A 19,617-nucleotide genomic window follows, 5' to 3' on the forward strand; every position below is an offset into this window, starting at 1 on the left:
ACCTATGCAACATATTCTCTGGTAGATGTTTGCAAGCTCTTTAATACCTGACTTCACTGTTTATTTGAAAAGTACTGAATGGAAAATTTGACAAAATTGTCCATTGTTCTCGTATACATTTTGGAGGAACCATTTGAACAACGTTTTAAATTCAATAAAAACACATTAGAATGGGACAGACATTAAACTCTTGGGTCCATTCCTTCAAAAAGGCCATGAACATCTGGGTAAAGAAATTAAAATGTGCAAACCCAAATGAAATAAAATCCTTCCCTGCTCACAAACTCCCCCCAGATTCTACCACTCACCCACACTAGAGGCAATTTACAAAGGCCAACTAACCTGCCAAATTGCACATCTTCACAAAGAGGAAACAAACTGGAGCACCCAGAGGAAATGTGTGCAATGACAGGGAGAACATGCACATTCCACCCATCAGAGATCAAACAAAAAAAGCTACCATACTAAAAGACAAAACCCAAGGTCACTCATAACTCATACATTGTGTTATTAAAAAAATTCAGAGGACATCTTCCTGTTCAATTCTACTGAATGCATCTTACACCATACCCTGTAGCCTTGAGCAGAGGCAATTCTCAACTATCATGAATTATAATTGCCCTTAATTACATCCTTCAATAAAACAAAATACTTACAGAAAACGTGCAATTAAAATAATTTATTTTAGTTCAGTGGCTTCCTCAAAGGAAATAGATTAATTAGGGTCCAATGGGAAATGAAACAAAATAAATAAGGCGGGTGTGTTGGTATGGAAGCACTGCTCTCTAATGAGGGCTTGTGTTTTTGGTTTTACCCATAGTTATAATTGATTGATTAGGTTTTCTGGGGATCTGCACACCCAACATCTGGAGGGAGAGGACAATCACTGTTATACCTTTCTAAAACCGCTTGCAGGCCAAGAGAAGAAAGAATTATGTCCTCTCCACCCCTAATAACACTTTGAGAACTTTCATAGTTAATCTATCCAGTGCTTCAATGTCCTCCATAAATTACTCTTCTCCAGAGCAACTGAAAATCTAAATATTGTGGTTGCTGGAAATCTGAAATAAAAACAGGAAATGCTGAAAATGCTCAATAGGTCAGGCAGCACCTTTGGAAAAAGAAAGTTAACATTTCAGGTTAGAGACTGTCAAAATTGGGAAAGAAAGAAAGCAGCCAAGTTTGAAAAAGTGGATGGGAGAGGGTTGGATGAATGACAAGAATGCCTCTGTTCTTTGCAATAGCTCCGACCTACATTTTCACAGCTTTTATCCTTTTGTCTTCCCAATAACTGCCCTCATTAATCTATCAAGTATTACCACATATTACCATATTATCTATTAAGTGTTACCACAGCAACCCTGCCTTCACCCTGTCAGAGTAATTGCCTTTGTTCCATCCATTCCCCAATCAACTGAAATCTATCTTGCTTTCCCAGTTTTCAGTTCTGATGAAGGATTTTCCAACCTATTTCTCATTTTTCAGATGCTGCTTTACTTGCTGAGTGTTTGCAACGTTTTTGTTTTTAATTGGGGTAACTCTTTTATCCTCCCTTCAGCCCCATCTTAGTTCACTCCCATTCTGCAATCAGCCCACTCTTCCACACTATTGCAGATGCTGGTATATACCAAAGATAGACATAAAATGCCGGAGTAAGTCAGCAGGTCAGACGGCATCTCTGGAGAAAAAGGATGGGTGACGTTTCAGGTCGGGACTGACTCGCGCGACTAGTCTGCACGTCTGCAGAGGAGTCTCAACCCGAAACATCACCCATCCTTTTCCCCCCAGAGATGCTGCCTCACCCATTGAGTTACTCCAGCACTTTGTGTCCATCTTCACTCTTCAATATGGATGATCCTCTTTGCCTCTACTCTCCCCTGCACGAGCTAGTGTCACAGACCAACTCAGGTGACAAATGTGACCAGGAAAATAATTCCAAAAGGGCCAGCTGGTCTTGCCTTAAACATGCAACAGGGGAAATCCATATTTCCTAGTTTCCTGACTGAAAAAAATCATCTGTTCCCCTCATAAACGCAGAGGCCATCGATTCTAAATCATACTGACAAATCCTTATGGTTATTGCACTTCTCACGAACTCAGAGTGCATCACAAATGCCATAATTATCAGTGTCAGATTATTCATTGTCTGTTTGAAGAGCAGGAATACACAAATCCATTTAATATCATATCATATCATATACATACAGCCGGAAACAGGCCTTTTCGGCCCTCCAAGTCCGTGCCGCCCAGTAATCCCCGTACATTAACACTATCCTACACCCACTAGGGACAATTTTTACATTTACCCAGCCAATTAACCTACATACCTGTACGTCTTTGGAGTGTGGGAGGAAACCGAAGATCTCGGAGTAAACCCACGCAGGTCACGGGGAGAACGTACAAACTCCTTACAGTGCAGCACCCGTAGTCAGGATCGAACCTGCGTCTCCGGCGCTGCATTCGCTGTAAAGCAGCAACTCTACCGCTGCGCTACCAATATATTATATCAGAACTCTCTTCGACCATTCTAAGTTTCTCGACAAATTCTACTGAGCGTTTTCTGGATCAGGTGGCTGATCTCTGCAAATTTGCAACTTTCTCACGAAGGAATTCTCACCCAAAAGTGTTAACCACATTCATCCAATACTCATTAAACTACCACATCAGCAAGTATGACAGTTGTGCACAGGACAAATGGGCTGTTCTGTAAATTAGCTGAGAAAGCACTAACTTTCCTATACTATTCTAGCATTGTACGTACAATCATTAATGGAGAAGAATAGCAATTACATTTTCAGGTCAGAGGATCATCAAGTCAATGGTATCTCCTAGAACCTCATTAATGGGCTGGCACAGGTGCTGGGAGTTTAACTTGCCACTATCATCTTAAGACTTCACTATCTGGAAAGTTCTGGGTGGAATTGAACATTGTAATCATCAGTGAGCATGAACGTTTCTGATGATATGATGGATGGAATTGTGTTAATGAAGCAAAAGATGGCCGAGTGTGACTACTGCCTTATGGAACTTCTGTAGCATTGACTTCTGAACTCGTATGTGGAGTCTACAACGAATGGCTTCCAACAACTACAACTATTTTCTTTCCTGCCCAATAATACTTCAACCGATGGAGAATTATCTCCCCAAATCCCAATAACTTCAGTTCTACAAGAGTTCCTTTATGCAATACTGAATCATGTTGCCTTGATATCAAGAGTGACCGCTGTCATCTCTGAAACTTAGCTATTTCATCCAATTTTTACCACCCTGTAATGTGATCAAGAGATAAGCGATCCCAATGAAACTCAAGCTGAGCATCAATGAACAATATATTGATGAGTAAATGCCACTTGATTCTGAAACTTGCAAAATACCCTGTAAAAATTGTAACTCAACTCTGAGCAATCTGGAGCTGTAGATTATCTCAGTCCTGTTAGTTTACCCACTTTACTGTCTCTTCTAGAATAGATTGAAAGGATAGGCTAGGAATTTGTTCTTGGATTTCCAGCAACGCTGTCCAATCTTACATTGGAGAGGCATAGTGCAACTCAAAACCTTCAGATTTCATTTTTCTTACTGGGCAAGGGAAAGACTTATTTATGCCACGAGAGATTTCTATCTCCCTGGCTGGACTGAAAGGTCACATGGAGAATTAGGGCCAGAATTACACCATTTAGTCCCAAAGCATACCAACTAGTTTGAGCAATAGATCTACTTGAAAGCATTTTCAATGGAAAGGATAGCTTTAGATTATTTTTTTTTACATTCAATTCATTTACAGCCATTGTCAAAATTATTTCAGACAATCGACTGGCCATTACAATTTTTTGGAATGTTAAAAATTGATAGGCTCTTTGACTTATTAATAGACCACAAAGGAAGAAGCTAATGCAAATTTCAGTTGAAATGTTCCTTTCAAAACACCATTTGTAATTTGCAATTCTTTTAGACTAAATAGTTTTAAAGCTTATATTAAGTCAGGGCTAAACATGTCAAACATTCTGCTAAACTCTCTGGGATTTTAGTAGGAAAACAGTCAAGTTCCTGTCTTCGGAAAGGATTTGTGCTTATTATATCCGATACGTTATTGGAAAATCTAATGGAGAAGAGGGTAGTTAATTTGAGGCACATGTTAAATGCATCAGTGATTTTTACAGTTTGTGTTACACTTTCTGAAATATGCAATAACTAAAATTCAGAATTAATTTTTTTCATAACAGGCCAAAATTACATATTTTGTTGTAAAAATAACGAGAAATAGGAGAAACCATATGGCCCGTTGGCTGCTCCATTTTACACAATAATCAGAATTGATCTAACTTTCCTACTCTAAACTCCCCTTAAATCCAAAAATCTGTCCATTTCAACCTGCAGTTTATTCAATGACTGGTGTTGAATTTTGGGAAGCTAAACCAGAGCAGAAGCTTGACAGTAAACAGTAGGGCCAGAGGAACCAGGGGATACAAGTATGTAGTTCCCTGGAAGTGACATCAGAGGTAGATAGGGTGATGGAGACTTTTGGCATTGGTCAGGGAAATGAATATAGAAGTTGGAATGTTAGGTTACAGTTGTACAAGACATTGGTGATATCACACTTGGAGTATTGTGTTCTGTTTTGGTTACCCTACCATAGGAAAGATGCCATTAAGCTGGAAAGAGCTGGCTCCATGGTCCGCTCATCCCTCCCCCACCCCCCTTAACCCTCCCCGGGCATTTTGCTCTGCAATCACAGAAGGTGTTATACTTGTGTCTACACTTTCTCCCTCACCTCCATCAGCAACCCAAACAACCCTTTCAGGTGAGACAAATTTACACATCTCCTCCATCCTTGTCAATTGCATTCAACACTGTCCATGTGGTCTCCTCTACATCGGTTAGATCGCCATCAGAGGGAGGCCACACACAAACTGGAAGAACATTATTTCATATTCCATTTGGATAACCTGCCGATCAAAGGAATAAACATTCAAATCTCTAATTACTGGTAATTCCCTACCACCGCACCCTTCCTTCCCCCCCCCCCCCCCCCCCCCCCCCTTCCCGGCCCAATTCTCTATCCATGTCCCTTCCCCTGTCACCCAATTCCTTTCCTCTTCTCCCCTCCTCCTTCTGCACACCACCCACCCCTACCACTTCCCGCTACCCCTTTCACCATCTCCTCATTTTCATCTACCCACCATCCCTACCTCTGATTCTACATTTCACTCTTCATATTCTTTTCTTATCAGATTACACCATATGGAGCCCTTTGTCTTCTCCATTTAGTTCTTTGTGACCATTTCCAATCTCGTCTTCCAACATGACTTATCTGCCAACCAACCCCTCCTTACCTGGATACACCTGTCACTAAGCAGATCTTTTCCCACCTCTTCCCATTCATTCTTTCTACCAGCAGAAATTATAGTATTGTGAGCAATTTTGGGCACCATATCTGAGTAAGGATGTGCTGGCATTGGAGAGGGTTCAGAGCAGGTTTACAAGAATGATCCCAGGATTGTGTGTGGTTAACATATGATGAGCGTTTGACAGCACTGGGCCTGTACTCGCTGGAGTTTAGAAGGGCGAGGGGGACCTCATGGAGACTTACCAAATAGTGAAAGGCTTGGACAGAGTGGATGTGGAGAGGATGTTTCCACTAGTGGGAGAGTCTGGGACTGGAGGTCACAGCCTCAGAATTAAAGGACGTTCCTTTAGGAAGATGAGGAGGAATTTGTTTAGTCAAAGTGTGGTGAATCCGTAGAATTCTTTGCCACAGATGGCTGTGGAGACCAAATCAAGGATATTTTTAAGGCAGTGATAGATAGATTCTTGATTAGCACAGGTGTCAGGGGTTATGGAAGCAGTCAGGAGAATGGGGTTATGAGGGAGAGATAGATCAGCCATTATTGAATGGTGGAGTAGACTTGATGGGCCAAACTGCCTAATTCTGCTATCACCTTTGATCTTATGATCAGAGTTCTTCTCTCCACTAAAGAGGGGTTCCAACCTGAAACATTATCTGAACACTTTCCTCCATAGATGCTGCCTCACTGGCTGAGTTTCCCCACCATTTGTTTTTTGATACTCCCTAGTCATTGCCAAAACATGCAAAATATTTAACAGCTCTGGAGAATACTTCCAACAGCCTATTCTTCAAAGGTTTGAAAAGAGAGACTGGCTAATGTTTATTGCACAGCAGATTTTGTCCAACATATTCTAACACAGTGAAGATACAGCAAAAGGACACAAAGTACTGTAGTGACTCAGTAGGTCAGGCAACATCCCTGGAGAACTTAGATAGGTGATGTTTCAGGTCAAATCCCTTCTTCTGATTGATGATTATAAACTGACGATTCAGACTGAAGAAATAACAATCATGCCTTGGAATCTGTGCTCAGATGTATAAATATCCATATTGTCTCCAAAAGATATATGTAAAGATCCTTCCCTAGAAAGCAATCAGAAACACTGCCCAAACGGATGCAGCTTTTGGTTGGTTTCTTCATGTTAAAGATCTCACTATTTTATTACTGCGTCTCTAAGCGACGGGTTATTTCTGCATTGTGTTGCAATTATAAAATAAAATAAGCAATTGAATCCGCCAAAGCCTTCCAAAAACCTTCAGAAAGTATGTTTTATCATTATTATTTGTACAGCTGTAGTTAGAAGTTCTTTCCAGACCATCTATTTCTTTGAGCATATCTGCAGTTCTGTAGGACCAAGAATGTAGAAAGCATAAAACATAGGTTTTATACAGGCCTAAGATCCTGTATAAAAGGATGCCTTGGAAAAAGATTTTACATCATCAATTAAAATTTCCACAAACCAACTTTTTCACACCAAGGCACTTTTTTACACTCAAAATACCAAGTTGGTGAACATGAGAGCAATGCACAAAGGAATGAGTTTGAGTTTAATTACACAAGATATTTTTCAACACTCTCTCCTTCATTGCATGTGTTTTTTGAGGAATCAAAAGGAGTGGGGCAAAGACATCGGCAAGTTATAAAACTAGAAACTCCAAATATCACTTTCGCACACAGTTCAATGTAAATTAATTAATCTGAATGAAAATTACTGTTGGGACATGGCCGACAGCCATCTAGTTTGGAGTATATGTGTAGGAAGGAACTGCAGATGCTGGTTTAAACCAAAGATAGATACAAAAAGCTGGAGTAACTCAGCGGGACAGACAGCATCTCTGGAGAGAAGTAATGGATGATGTTTCGAGTTGAGACCCTTCTCGACCTGAAACATCACCCATTCCTTCCCTCCAGAGATGCTGCCTGTCCTGCTGAGTTACTCCAGCTTTTTGTGTCTATCTTTGGTTTGGAGTATAACCGGGAGCCACTCAATTACCTACAAAAGCAGATACTGCATTTGCTCGTCAGTTTTAGGTTATAAAGTCATAACTTTGGCAACTCATCAATATAAACAGAATCCAGTGACCCAGCAATCAAATTTAAAGGCCTGAAATTCTCATACAAAAGCCCAAGTGTAGGGTAAACTAATTACTCCTGCATTGTCTCAGTCAAAAATATTTAAATACTGTTAAAGTTCATCCACAATTACAAATCCATGATTACTTGTATGTTTTTTTTTCTATTTAGAACACATTTGTCAGCTTCATTGCTTTTCATTTCCATATTGAAACACATGCAACAATAAGCAATTAAAGAAGCAAACGTTATTTGAACTACCTTACTGCTTCAAACGCCCGTTATGGATCTTTCTATGGCTGTTGTCTCATAATATTGATAGGATGATATCTAGCACATTTACATTTTATAAGCAATGGACTGTTTTAGAGGCAGTCTTTCAGAGATTGATGGATGGGAACGTATTATTTGGATGAGGACACATATAATAATAATAATAATAATAATGCATTACATTTATATAGCGCTTTTCAAACACTCAAAGACGCTTTACAGGGATTTCTAGAACATAGAGAAGTGAATAAATAGATAAATAAGTAAACGAACAGAGAAAGGAGACAGAAGGTGAGGTGATCTTCAGTGGTTGAAGGCAGTGCTGAAGAGATGAGACTTCAGTGATGTTTTGAATGTGGTGAGTGAGGAGGAGTCTCTGACGGTTTGGGGTAGTGAGTTCCATAGGGTGGGAGCAGCGATGGAGAAAGCCCTGTCCCCCCAGGATCTGAGTTTGGTCCGGATGGGGGGGGGACGGACAGGAGATTGGCAGCAGCAGAGCGGAGGGTGCAGGTGGGAGTGTGCCTGTGGAGGAGGTCAGTCAGGTAGGATGGGGCCAGGTTATGGAGGGCTTTGTAGGTCATGAGGAGGATTTTGTATTGGATTCTCTGGGGGATGGGGAGCCAGTGGAGTTTGTAAAGGACGGGGGTGATATGGTCACGGATCGGGGAGTGGGTGAGTAGACGGGCAGCGGAGTTTTGAATGTATTGAAGTTTACTGATGATTTTTGAGGGTGAGCCATAGAGGAGGCTGTTGCAGTAGTCCAGACGGGAGGTGATGAAGGCGTGGATGAGGGTTTCTGCAGCTGTGAAGGAGAGGGATGGACGGAGATGGGCAATGTTTTTGAGGTGGAAGAAGGCTGTCTTTGTGATGTGTTTGATGTGTTTGTCGAAGGAGATGATTCCAAGATTCTGGATGTGAGGGGAGGTGGATACTGGGAGACCATCAATATTGAGGATGAAGTTTTGGGTGGATTTGGTGAGCGTTTTTGGACCAATGATGATGATTTCAGATTTGTTGCAGTTGAGTTTGAGGAAATTTGATTGAAGCCAAGATTTTATTTCAGAGATGCAATTTGTCAGTGTAGTGTGTGTGGTGGTGGAGATTGACTTGGTGGAGATGAGGAGCTGGATATCATCGGCGAAGCAGTGGAAGTTGAGACCATGACGGCGGATTAATTGACCAAGGGGGAACAGGTAGAGGATGAAGAGGAGGGGGCCAAGGACTGAGCCTTGGGGGACACCTTAGGGGAGGGGAGCGGTGGGGGATTTACAGTTGTTAATGGAGATGAACTGGTGCCTGTCAGAGAGGTAAGATTTGAACCAGGATAGGGCTGTGCCGGTGATGTTAAAGGAGGTTTCAAGTCGGGTGAGGAGAATGGAGTGATTTATGGTGTCAAAGGCGGCGCTGAGGTCAAGTAGGATGAGGATGTTGAGGTTGCCAGCGTCGGAGGAGAGGAAAAGGTCGTTTGTGATTTTGAGGAGCGCAGTTTCAGTACAGTGGTTGGAGCGGAATCCGGATTGGAAAGTTTCATACAGGTTATTGGTAGAGAGGTGGTATTTGAGTTGGGAAGCATGATTAGCAAGTTTGCAGATGACAGATAGAGAAGATGGTTGTCAAAAATTAAGACATTGTAAGACATTATGACTCTTTTACTCCCCCAGTCAATATTTATCCCTTAATGAACATTACTAAAACAAATTACCAAAATGTTTACACGCACAATGCCAAAAACGTGTTGTTTTCTTGGAAATTATCTTAATTCGATGCAGCAAATTCATGCAGGTGTTTAGCTCCTGATAAGTAGATTGCTTCATTTTTGGAAGTGATTTCCTTTCTTCCTGGGATTAAATCTCCCCAAATTATGTCAATAGTATAATACTAAAAATTAATTCATTTGGCCTGAAAAACACCAATTCTTCATATTTATGGAAATAAGACCTACACTTTCCGTAGCTTTCACGGGCATTTGCATGCAATGCAGGCCTCCACCTAAATGCAAGTACTCAGAAAGTGCACTTGGTCCTTCATGGAGTCCTCCCTGGCAGCACTGGTTGGCTCTGTGACCCCCTCAACCAAATTCCTTTCCTACTGAGGGCAATGTTCTTAACAATCTCATTCAGTTTCCAGGACACCTCTTCCATAGTATCACTTCTTTGCAGCATCCATTCATTCAGTAGCACCACTTCCCTGTATCTGGAAGAGTGCTGTTTATACTGTTTATCTCTTTAAGAACTGGCTGCAAAGGTCACATCTGCTGTGCTTGATGTTCAGAACTGCAATACATCAATGGGGAAAGCTGCACTGAAATTGACAGTGTTCAGAGCAGTTACATATGGAAAACCAGCAACTTTGTTCTGTGAATCTTATGATGGAGAATCTCTACCTTTATGAAACTTTCACAAAATCTTCAGGCCTAAGTTCTTTCTGAGAGTTTGGTGTGTGTAAACTACTTGCCATGTGTCCTAGAACATAGAACAGTACAGCACAAGAACAGGCCCTTCATCCAACAACGTGTGTGCCGAACATGATGCCAAGACCAATTCTTATCTGCCTGCATATAATCCATACCTCTCCATTCCCTGCATATCCATGTGCCTATCTAAAAGTCTCTTAAATGGCACTATTGTATCTGTCTCAACCATAACCCCTGCCAGTGTGTTCCAGGCACTCACCACATTGTGTAAAAATTGTGCCCCGCACATCTCCTTTAAACTTTGCCTTCTCACCTTAAAGCTATGCTGTCTACTATTTGATTATTCCACCCTGTGAATAATGTTTTAACAGTTTACATTACAATAGTGACATAGTCCAAAAATATTGAATTAACTGTAAAGGATTTTGGGATAATTTCACGTTACATTTTTTCTTTTCTTTAAACAAAGAGATGGTGATGCTGTAACACCATCTCACTGTTCAATTTAACACTCATTGCAATTCTTCATTCAAAACGTGAGCTTGTCTTTAGGTATATTTGAAAGGAACTGCAGATGTTGAAAAGCAGATTGAGAAAGAGAACTTTGGAAACACACACCAGGTCTGGCAATAGCTGTGAAATGGGAAACAGAGTGAATGTTTTAGGCTCTTGCCTTTTTTACCAAGATGTCGAATAATCTGCTTTGCATTTTGAGCAACCTTGCCTTCAAATGCATGTGTTTAATTTTAACCAACATTCTTTTGGATAAGATTTTTTTTTTTTTTTTTTATTTTAAAATTGGATCTATGATCTTTTTTTAAAAATCGGACCTTGACCTATGATCTAATCATAAATAGTCTACGCTTCTGCTTGTACGAGTATACATACAAACAGGAGATAACCCCTTCACATGTTTTGAAATCCAATTCAGCTTTCAAACTGTGGACTTTTTCCCCCACAAACCTGCACATGTGCAAACTTTTCTCTCAAAGTGAAAACATAATTGCACTGTTCTTGTAGTTAAAAAAAAAAAAAATCAAGCTTCCTCCTCCCCGTGTCACGCTTGTTGCCATCTGGATGTGTTTGAGGGATCTGCGGGCTTCTGAATTTGCTCAAATGTACTGAAACAAGATTTTGGGGATTGTATAATTTGGACTTTAACTGCTTTAATTTTACATAAATGGAGTCTCCATAAATTGCTAAATTTGAAGCTTTAGGGGTCCTGTAATCAAAAACAAATCAAGCAAAATGTGCACAGTGTACAAAAATTAGTTCACAATATTACCTAGATTAAGAAATCAAGCTGATTTACTCCACAAGTTGTTCATTAAAATGAAATTGCTCTTTAAGAAACGGGGAGGACTTGCATAACATTAGACCAACACAGCACACTTTGCAGCAAAGGTGAGTGAATGAGTTTGGAAACAAGGTCATTAACCTAAATCTTTAACCCTTTCTCTCTATCCACAGATGCTGTTGAACTTGAGCATTTCGAAGTTTCTCAGTTTTAATTTCATATTTCTAACATCTTGCATACATCTTAATCTCTATACACTGCCGTAAAAAAATGGCTGCAAGATTGCGCAAACAACAACACAATAATAAACTATTTTCGTGAAGTTGGTTGATTTGCATCCAAATGACAGAACAATCTGGGTCTTTGTTTAGGCTCATGCTCTTAAATGTTAACCTGGACGGGCTGAAGAGGTCGCAATGTTACCACTGACCAACAATGAAGGTGTCAAGGGCACAATTGAAGAGCTAAGGTTTTATAACATGAGGAGACAGCAAGGAAGACAGAAGGATAGACAGAACAAATTCTCTACCATTGAGCATGGCTTAAGCATGGCTCTGGCTTAGCAGTACAAGTTTTGCTGCCAGATGACATGCTGCAAAATTAGAAGAGGAGATGTGCATGGACATATACGTAGAAAGGTTGCAAAAGATTAGGGGTTTGGGGATGATGGCATTTGTAGGTGAGAATCAAAATTCTGAACTATAAATGATGAAATTCTGAGGTAGTCATTGAATCGGAGTCATAAAGCATGGAAAAAGGCCCTCCGGCCTAACTTGTCCATACCAACCAAGATGCCCTGCCTAAACATACTCAATTTTTGTCCAACGTTTGACCCATGCTCTCTAAATCTTTTCTATACATATACATGTCCAAGTATATTTGTAATGTTATTATTGTAGCTGCCTCTACTAGCTCCTCTGGCAGTACATTCCACATACCCACACCATTTGTGTGAAAAAAGGTATTCTTCATGTTTTCCTATTAAATCTTCAGCCCTCACAAATCTATGGCCTCGCATTGGATTCCCTTACTCTGGGGGAAAAAAGACCAATTGCATTCACACTATCTATTGCCATCATGATTTTATATATCTCTGTAAGATCACCCTTCAGTCTCCTATGCTCCAATTAATAAAGTCTTAGTTTGCCCAACCTTTCAGGTCCGACACTCAGGCCCTTGTATCCTGGCAACATCCTCGTAAATCTTCCCTGCACAATTTCCAACTTTATGGATCTCTCCTATAACAGTGAGACAAACTGCGTACAATACTCCAAGTGCGGCATCACCAGCCTTCGAGAAGGTAACTTTAGGAAACTACATGAGAAGATTAATTGGTGGATACTTAAAAAAAAAAATGTTCATTTAAGTGATGTGGGTTCCACAAACAGAGCCAGTGTTTAATTGGCCAACCCTGGTTGCCGCGTGATCTGCCTTTGTGAACTGCGGGAATTGTTACTGTATATGTGTATATACCCACAACATTGTCAGCAAGTGGCTTCCAGAATCCACCAATGGTAAGGATGGTGTGGGGTTTGGAGGACGACCCATCATCTGCAGTCATCGGCAATAACAGACACCGCTCCCTCTGCTATAAACCATTATAACAAAGGTTTACTGTAAACCGGGCATGATGGAAGGGGTGGGGTCCGCTGTTGCAGATGACGGTTAATAGACAAAAAGACACAAAGAGATCCTGGCCCGCTGGAGTCATTCAGCGGGTCAGGATCTCTGGTGAACATGGATAGGTAACATTCAGATCCTTCCTCAAACAGATTCAGTCGGCTGAGTTACTCCAGTTACTCCACTTTGAGTTATTCCAGTAACTCCAGTTACTCCACCCGAGTTACTCCACTTTGTGTCATTTCACTTTAAAACTTGGTGCGGTTACCATGGTACTCCCTCTCCTCTCACCTGCTGTTGCTTCCAAGGTGGAGAATGTCAGCAACTCTGGGAGTGGGGGAACAGCAAGAAACATCGGCAGGTGAGAAGGGTTCACTGGTACAACTTGCAAGTCGGGAGTGGGGTCGGAAGCCGGGGAGACAGTGGAAGCCAGGGATGGGTCGGCAGGTTATTTCATTCACATTAAACTTATATTTTATATATATTTTTAAAACATAAAGTTTCTGGCTCTCCATGGTGCTTTTGAGAAACAGGACACATTAGCGGGCCAGGGGTGTATTGTAGTTTCATTTTCATGTGACCTCTTTTGGCTAAAAAAAAAAAAAAGGATAATCTAGAAAGGCTCTGGAACAGAGGGTGCCTGAAAATCAGTGTTCAACCTGTAGTAAGTGCCATCAGAACACTGAGGAACAATAATTCAATGCTGTTGATTAATTTTTGGACTTGGAATTATCGTACCTGATGAAATTCCCCAACATTTCGTACATAGCCGGCCACTTCTTTGTCACTGGGATTGACAAACCAAAAGTGTCTCTCTGCCTTTTTGTACTCTGCAGCTTTGTCCCATGGCACAGTCAGGAGAAAACGCTCGGTTAAAGGAGCAGCTACTATTATATCAAGCTGGCCACTATACATCAATACCTGATAAAGAAAGAAACAAATATGAGGATAAGAAATATGAATGATGTTTGCAAGAAGCACTATGTTCAAATAGATTACATGAAGGATTAGGAATCTGAGAACAGCATGTTCACAAGTTTAAGTGTAACTAACTTTACCCCAAGTTTCAGAAGTATCTTTACTTGGTTTTTGGAATCTTAATCATGTTGTTTCATGTGCAAGTTGTTCAATCATTTGCTTGCCTTCTCATGCAATATAAAATATTTAAACATGAGGCATAATGCAGATAAAATAACCCAATAAATTGACTGCAAAGGGATTTACTTATGCTTTCAGAAACAGAACCCAAAAGAAAGGACAATTGCTAAGTGTTCTGTTCAGAACCCTCACAGCTGTTGTGTGAATGTTGCAATGTGGAAATAATCAAGTGGTCCCTGAACACAAGACAGAGATTAAAGTACAATACGTCAATCAGGCCTGAGGGACCAAATTAGTCTAGATAACAATCCATGAATTAATTTCTGCAACTGACAAATTCCTTTGTCAGTAATCACTTTGATAAAGGTTTAAAGATTTTAAATAATTATTTGTTTGTGAAATTTCTATAATGTAGGACAGAAATCATTTTATTTCCAATCAAGCAGAAGAGAAGAAACAGAAGGAATGTGTTCACCAAACAGTTTTAAATGGCCAAATCGCTTCAACAGGGAAAACTTCATTTTTGAACACGTGCAATATATTTTGCTTGCCTGCTTTATTTATCCGAAATGCATTTATTTTTAAACTGTCGCTGTAACCCTCAGGGTCTGAGCAGTCAATCAGCATTCTGTCACTAAGTGAAGATTTGACTCCAATAATTATTGTATATTTGGATTTTGTACTACAGCAATCACCAAGGGCAAACTAGGACAAGTGTCCATGACTTTGAAACAGAAAAGTTTGAACTAAGAAAACAGCTCTTGTGTGTATTAAGAGGAAAAACGAAATGGGAAGCAAGGTGTTTATTAAAAAAAATAATGTGAAAATGGAGCAACACAACAAATTTAAAGAAAAGTGGGGTTACAATCATTAAATATGGCCTTCAAAATAACTTAAAGGCAGAGCAGTATTTTAAAAAGAGATGAAAAAAATAGAAAATGAACATAGGCCAGGAGTCCTAACAAATCAGATATGACAAGACAAATAAATGACAGGTTAGAGCAAGAAGTCCAGGGAATATTTAGTTAAGTAAGCTCAAAAGACAGCCAGATCCTCTTAGGAAATGTGCCAGGAGATCAGAGAATAGCAGAAGTATTTAATGAGCATATCATTTCCTTCAACACTTCCTTCATTAGTAATATTCTGTGGACCATCCACACAAACATCCAAATCCTCTTGCAATAAAACTTTAAACAATGTTGTGCATATCAGAATTTATTTTAAATCCCTCCTCTGGAACCAAGGGGATTAATTATTAATGAGCAGCTTAGTTATTTGATCAGATTTCAAATGTTTGCATTGGTTAACCTGAAGAAATTTGCAGGCAGATGAAGTACTTGCTTAAAGCAGGTGGAAGCCACACAAATTTCAACAATCTTTATCCCATTGGGTCAATGGAACCCAGAAAAGTTTTGGTTAAAACCTGTTGCATTTGCCAAGGGGATTTGAATATGGTCAACACTGTTCCAACAGGCAGCACGGTGGCGCACCTGGTAGAGCCATTGCATCACAGCGTCAGAGATGCAGGTTCAATTATGACCTCAGGAACTGTCTGTGGAGTTTGCACATTCTCCCTGTGACCGTGTGGGTTTCCTTTGAGTGCTCTGGTTTCCTTCCACATCCCAAAGATGCAATTGTTTGTAGGTTAACTGACCTCAATAAATTGTCCCCAGTGTGTAGGGAGTGGAAGAGAAAGTGGGCAACACAGAACTAATATAAACGGTTGATCAATGATCGGCGTGGATTCGATGGTCTGTTTCCATGTTGTATCTCTAAACTATCTAAAGGTCAAAGCCAGATTATGGGATTGCTGGAAGAATTTGAGTGTTAATATTTGAATAACTGCAATAGAGATTAGATATGGTTAGGTGGAAAGAATAATGATCAAAAATATCTTTGAGGTAGGGATATTATGGTGAGGTAGTTTGCAGATATTAGATTCTATCTACGTACCTGCCATGCATTGCCCCTCTAACGGCTATTTTTCTGGACATTCGGTTATGGGGAGAAGGCAGGAACGGGGTACTGATTGAGAATGAACAGCCATGATCACATTGAATGGTGGTGCTGGCTTGAAGGGCCGAATGGCCTACTCCTGCACCTATTGTCTATTGTTATTGCACCATTTAATGATGATCACTACACTAGATCACTACACTAGTCCAGAATATGCCAGAGACATTTTTCTCTGTGTCTCAAACATTTTCCCAGTTGACCAATAAATTGATGAATTTGGAAGTCCCATAAATAGGCGGAATGGACTGTAAAAGAGGATTAACCATGTCAATTTGATCTGGTGCAATAGAAAATTGAAGTCGTGCAGCTGCTCATTTTAACCATGGCAGGATCCTACCAACTGTCCTCTTCATGCACTTATAACTTCAACCAGGATTCCCATTTTAAGAATGGCTGATTCAAGTTCACTCAGGGGAAGGTGCCTAATATGTCTGCTGCGATTTGTTACGGTCATGTTGATGCCATTTGTCTTTTGTCAAATGACTTGTGGCACAACCCCTCTTGTCGTTTCACTAGATGACTTATTGGAGCAGATGGGGAAAAAAAGACCTGTCCATATGTACAAGGAGCCAGGAAGCCCTTCAAATACACATGCAGGAATTAGTGACAATAACTGTGGAGATCAGAGTCAGGAATCAATGTGGGATGACCAGCAAGCTGAGCCACACAATCTTATGTGTTGTCAAAGTAATCCTCACTGCCAAATACATCTTCAGGATCTTGATCTCACCACTGCATCATTAGACTCAGACACTGCTCTGTTACTCCATTAATTAGAACTAGAACCCAATAGGAACATGCTCTGCTTCACCTTCACAGACAATAGGCTAAGGACCAAGTGTTGCTAAATGAGATGAGTATAGATAATTACTTAATGGTCAGCAAGGATATGATGGGCTTGAGTGTTTGTTTTAAGGCTATAACTTAGTCGTAAAAGTAGAAGTATTAAAAAATATATTTCAACGGTTTGACAGGTGGTTCTGCCTTCAACCTTGGTTCCTCTCAATGTAACTGAACATGTCCTTTGGTTCAGCGGGCATTTTTGTTCATTACATCACTGATGCCCAATGTATGTCATATCCATGAATGCAATATAAAGGTAAACTATTGTTGTTTCATATGCCCTCTCACCGTTGTACACATGATTTTGCCAGAATATGAGAACCATTCTCACAGGTGCTATAAATCCACAATGTTTCAAAATGTGAACTTTGAGCATTCGTAAAATTGATTTTAAAAGTTGCTCTTACCCTGTAATTATTCATTAATATTGTCAACCATGGCTTCACTGATTGCATAATATCCTCCAGCAGGTGTAACTCCACCTTTGATCCATCATGGAAAGTCAAATTACCCACATGAATGGATTTCCTCACTTCTGAAAGCGATAAATAGTTATTGAAGTAACTTTGATCTGGTGGCTCCTGTTAGGAATAAATCCATGAACAACATCAAGTAACAATATGAGAAAAGACAAAATAAATTATAAGATTAACATTACATAACATAAATCAGTTAAAATGTCTAAATAAATCAGATTAAAAGGATCACCACTCTCTTTAAGAGACATTATCTATAAAGGTTGCTTTAGAAATTGTGTTACAATATGCAAATTGCAAGAAAATTACCTCTGCAGCAAAACCCCTAACTGCTCTGCCCCCTCCCCCCCACCTCTTGTGCTGCTCAATCTTTTTATACCATCTTCACCAACTCACTTCTTCCCACTTCTCTCCATTTTCCCTGCCTGACCTCGTCTAGTTTTCCTTGTGTCCATTTTTCCCCATCTTCATCTTTTTATTCCACAGCCTACACCTTCACTAGATTTGAGGGTTCTTAATTTTTAGAGGAGATTGATGAGTGATCATAGAAAGTACACAAGGTAAAAGTAATTTCTTCCAATGATCTTCCAAACACAAATTCTTTTAATAACAGCATGTTCAATTTCTCCACTTGTCAACACTACTTTTGTTCAGGCAGTATGTCCTTATATGGCCTCATTCCTTCATAATTCTTGCTGTTTTTAGTAAGACTGACAGAAATGCTGTGTGAACATCAAGTAAATCCTTTAGAATAGAAAAAACCCATAAGTATTATGATACCAACCACATGTAATTCACCTAATTCTGAATAAATATGTCTGCTGTACCTGCACGTTTACTTTCAGCCCAAAATTCTAGATTGGCATCCCTTTGTTCTTGGATCATCTGCTGACAGGAACCATTATGGACCCCATCAAAACCAGGTATTATTTTGTACTCCTCTACCAAATCCCTTATTGAGCTTCTTTGTTACAACATAATGATATCATGCCCTTCATCCTCCTATTTGACCTCCTATGGTCAGCACATGTTTGGCAATGACTTATGTTGTAAACTTTGAATGAATATATTTGGAGATGTTTCACACAAGTATTATGCCACATGACCTCACTTATAGCATTTTCTTATCTTACCATCCTATGACTCACAAACCTGTTGAAATGTTTAGATTCCAGGCACTCACCGTACACTGGAGAAAGTTGTAATAGTTGGAACATCCAGTCACATTCTCAAAATAAGATGGATATTCAACCGTGTCTCCATTCAACAAACGATCAAAAACCTAAAGTGAAGAAATAAATACAGAAAAGATGGAAATATTATATCGAAGTCATCATTTTAACAATATTATCACAATTCATTTGTTAACTCTAAAGTAGACCTGAAGAATGTTAATCAAATATATGAATCTTAATATCAGAATCAAACAGAAGAATAAATCAGGTTGTCAGAGTTCTCAATCTCTATTTTTATTCATTGATTTCACCTTGAAATTGTAAGAATGATGGTTGAGAAAAGTTTCATGCTACATATGACATTTTGAAATTTGTTACTTTGCTGATATCTCCTCAAGAGCTTGTTCTACTTGAAGTACACTACCCCCTAAAAAGTTGCATTACACTCAAAGTGAATAACAAACAATCTGGCTTTTTTAAATAGATTGATCAGTATCAGAGATTGTTGAAGAATGTTTTTATTTTATGATCTTCCTGCCTGCAGCACAAATTAAAATAAAAACACCCAACTATAAATTAGTACAACTACTGACTCCTGTAACAGAGACCAATGGACCTTCTTATCAACCTCGAAGAACGAATGATAGATGTATTCCTCGTGCAAGTAAAAATACTCCCAAACTATCTGATGATTAAAGTGCGTGCTATGATACAGAACTACAATAAGTCTCAATGTGCCTCTCTTAAGTAATGCACATTAACTAGGGTGAAAACATTTGGAAAACATGTTGTGTCTGCAACTCTATGACAGAATTAGGTTAACGCAAAATCATTTAGTTGTAGCAAGATAATTGATAACAAGGGGAGTGGAGACAGTGGTAGGATGAGGTTAGAACTTCCTTTTCCAATATAATTCGATATCTGGGCTGCATCACTCAAATTTGCTAGATGCTAAGTCATGAAGTAGCAGCATATATGGTTAATATTG

The 19,617-nt window shown here is 39.7% G+C and overlaps 1 protein-coding gene across 3 annotated transcripts in view; it reads right to left on the minus strand.

The window, feature by feature from the left end:
• The window catches only part of cpvl (carboxypeptidase vitellogenic like), a 63,780-nt gene that overhangs the window by 4,782 nt on the left and 39,381 nt on the right, over positions 1-19,617 (minus strand). For all 3 annotated transcript variants that reach the window (XM_078428508.1, XM_078428500.1, XM_078428489.1), the window contains 3 exons: positions 18,638-18,736; positions 17,386-17,559; positions 13,760-13,942 (listed from right to left, as the gene is read on the minus strand). In XM_078428508.1, coding sequence (XP_078284634.1) covers positions 13,760-13,942; positions 17,386-17,559; positions 18,638-18,736 — 456 coding nt within the window. The remainder of the gene's footprint in view (positions 1-13,759; positions 13,943-17,385; positions 17,560-18,637; positions 18,737-19,617) is intronic.

This window comes from Rhinoraja longicauda, chromosome 2, assembly GCF_053455715.1.
Source record: "Rhinoraja longicauda isolate Sanriku21f chromosome 2, sRhiLon1.1, whole genome shotgun sequence".
Taxonomy (NCBI): Eukaryota; Metazoa; Chordata; class Chondrichthyes; order Rajiformes; family Arhynchobatidae; genus Rhinoraja; species Rhinoraja longicauda.